This window comes from Apis dorsata, unplaced genomic scaffold (genome assembly GCF_000469605.1).
Source record: "Apis dorsata unplaced genomic scaffold, Apis dorsata 1.3 scaffold_354, whole genome shotgun sequence".
Lineage (NCBI taxonomy): Eukaryota > Metazoa > Arthropoda > Insecta > Hymenoptera > Apidae > Apis > Apis dorsata.
Window position 1 is genome coordinate 231,242 of NW_006263620.1, and position 2,715 is coordinate 233,956.

The 2,715-nt window shown below is 32.6% G+C and overlaps 1 protein-coding gene across 1 annotated transcript in view; it reads left to right on the forward strand.

The window, feature by feature from the left end:
• Nucleotides 1–2,715, forward strand: part of LOC102677116 (adenylate cyclase type 6-like) — a 42,255-nt gene that overhangs the window by 11,367 nt on the left and 28,173 nt on the right. Inside the window, exon 2 of the mRNA XM_006618437.2 lies at nt 692–905. Within this exon, the coding sequence (XP_006618500.1) occupies nt 692–905 (214 nt within the window). The remainder of the gene's footprint in view (nt 1–691; nt 906–2,715) is intronic.

Sequence of the window (2,715 nt, forward strand, 5' to 3'; positions counted from 1 at the left end):
TCGATAAAAATGCTGGAATAATATTCCTCTATCGTAGCTAGTCACAGTTGATCCACTCTTTGTACAATCTCAACACGATAAATTATCGAAGCAACTTTATTCTTTAACGATTATTAAATTCTCCCCAAATCTCTACGATTCTGGAGGGAATCGATTATCTCTAATAAGAAACTTCATCCTGCTCTTAACCCCTTGCAGGTTCGAAAAGGAGGAAAAAGGTGTACGAGTACTCGCGATAATTTTGCCAGTTTTCCACCAATTAAAATCAACAGATTCTCGTGAAATCATCTTAAAAACACACCTTAGAAACAGTAATGGGCAAAATTTGAATAAACTATATAATAATAATACAATTATACAATACCAAACGAGATTGTAACACGTAATATACGCTACGAATAAATTATTCCAGCATTTTAGTAATTTTTTAATTTTTAATTACTCTTTCAACAAATTAACCATCCGGTTAGAAACATCCAGGAGTACAGAAAAATATCCCCACGATTAAACCAAATTAAAATCACGCCAATTATGTGTAAAAGATCGAACCAGTTAATCAATTAAATTCAGTGGATTTTCATTGGAATAAACAAAATTTTTTTAATCTAAATGCTAATTCAACGATCCGATTCTTAACCATAGAGATGGATTTGAGAAAAATTCTGTTCACTTCTTTTAAATATTTATCTAGGTGGAGATGCTTTACCAACGATACTTCCTACGAATGAACCAAAGCAACATGACGCACGTTCTTGGCCTATTGGCGGGACTGGCTCTCGCTCTAGGCGTGCTGCTGCTCCTCAAACTGTTTCTGGATGGCAATCAACAATTCCTCGATACTTTGGAAAGACCGGAGAACTTATTTCTAGCGATAACGTTGGTCACCTGTGTCGCGATCTACGCCGGTAAGTATATAATCTCAGGACAAGATCTTACGAGACACAAGCGAGATAAAAGCCTGTATCTGTGCAGGAGTAGACAGAGCAAAGGGGTTCAACGATATTGGAAAGAAGTCTCGCTGATTTGATATTTAATCCTTTGCACTCGTATTTAAGAAGAATCCAATGGACTACTAGGAATTATTTTTCATATTCAAAATAAAAATATTTTTTATTTGGATATGTATTACAAATTAACTTGTTGTTCTGGTAGAAAATATTTGAAAAATACATAAATTTTATATTGCAATCAATTGGTCAATGAAAATCTATATAATGTGTGTGTATATATATTTTGATTTTTCGAAATTTTTTAAAAATAAATGAAACTAATTTTCAAATTGGAAGGAACACACAGGAATATTCCTCTCGAAAACACAATCTTGTGTTACAATAATCATAATATATATATATAAAAATAAAGAAAGACAAGCAAGAAAGTGAAAATGATACAAGCAATGTTGAAAAAAATTACATTTTATAATTTTGCATCATACGATATCGTTCAAAACAGTCGTAATCCAGAACAAAAGAGGAAAATTATTTATTATCTTTTATTTATTCATTTTACTTTATATACACACGCATTTAAACAAAAATTAAAAGAAAAGAATGTAATACTAAAAGGTAATACACAATCGCCATCCTTTTATCATTGTACACAAATATATAATGATAAAAGGATGGCGATTATACGATGACATACGAGTGCAAAGGTAAATCGAAGATATATAATAATAATTAATAATAATTACCTCGATAATTTCAAATCGTTCAAAACACAATAATCGAAATCGTACTATAATAAATATTACGAATAACTGTTACTCGAGTATTATTGAAATTTTTAATTACTTTTCCAACATTGACAGAGATATAACACTGGTCTCGACTCGTCCTTCGAAACCGCGTTCTCCAACCCCTTAATTCGCATTTTCACAGAAAACGATTGGATATAATAATTGGAATAATCAAGACCTGCTATACTGGTCAGATTAGTTAGAATAAAATAGAATTCGGATTGGTTAAGAGAATAATTAGAATCATTAAAATTTATTCCAAGTTCATAAACCAATTCTATGAGTAGATGTACTTCTTCGAGGAATATTATTAGATCTCACTCCTGTTTTGGGATTAAAATATTCAAAAGTCATTCAGTTTTCAATTGAAGTGTAGATAACGATGAATAAGCAAACGAAATCGACGAGAAGAGACGAGAAGATTCACTTTTGCTAATTAATAAACGATGAGAAATTCAACTTTTCACTCGAAAAATTCTTCTCCGTTGGAACGATCGAAATTTATCGATTATATTTCGCGGATAACCCAACCTAACCTAACCTATTACATTTCGAATAATACATCGAAACTTACAATTCTGAAAATTCTTCGCCCTGTGATCGCACGTTCGTCGATCGCTCGTTATCCTCCGCTAATTGATATCGCCAAATTTTTCGGATTATTTTTTTTTTACACACGAGACGAAAAAGATCCGATTTTAATTATCTTAGGGACGAGCGAATCGCTTTTTTTTTTACTTTCGTTTCGGTTTGACCCACTTCCGCCGTTAATTAAAATCTCGAATAAAAAAAAAAATTCTGCGTTCGATACGCGTACGATATCGCGAGAAAGGGGAGGGAGAGGGGGAAATATCGAAATGCCATCCCCTTATCGATAGTCGAGGCACGGTGATCAAAAGGTGTCAGGTCGACGCCTCGCTTTTTCGAACTGTGCTGATGCTCGATGATAATGTTTTTCTTTTTTTTTTTTTTTTTTT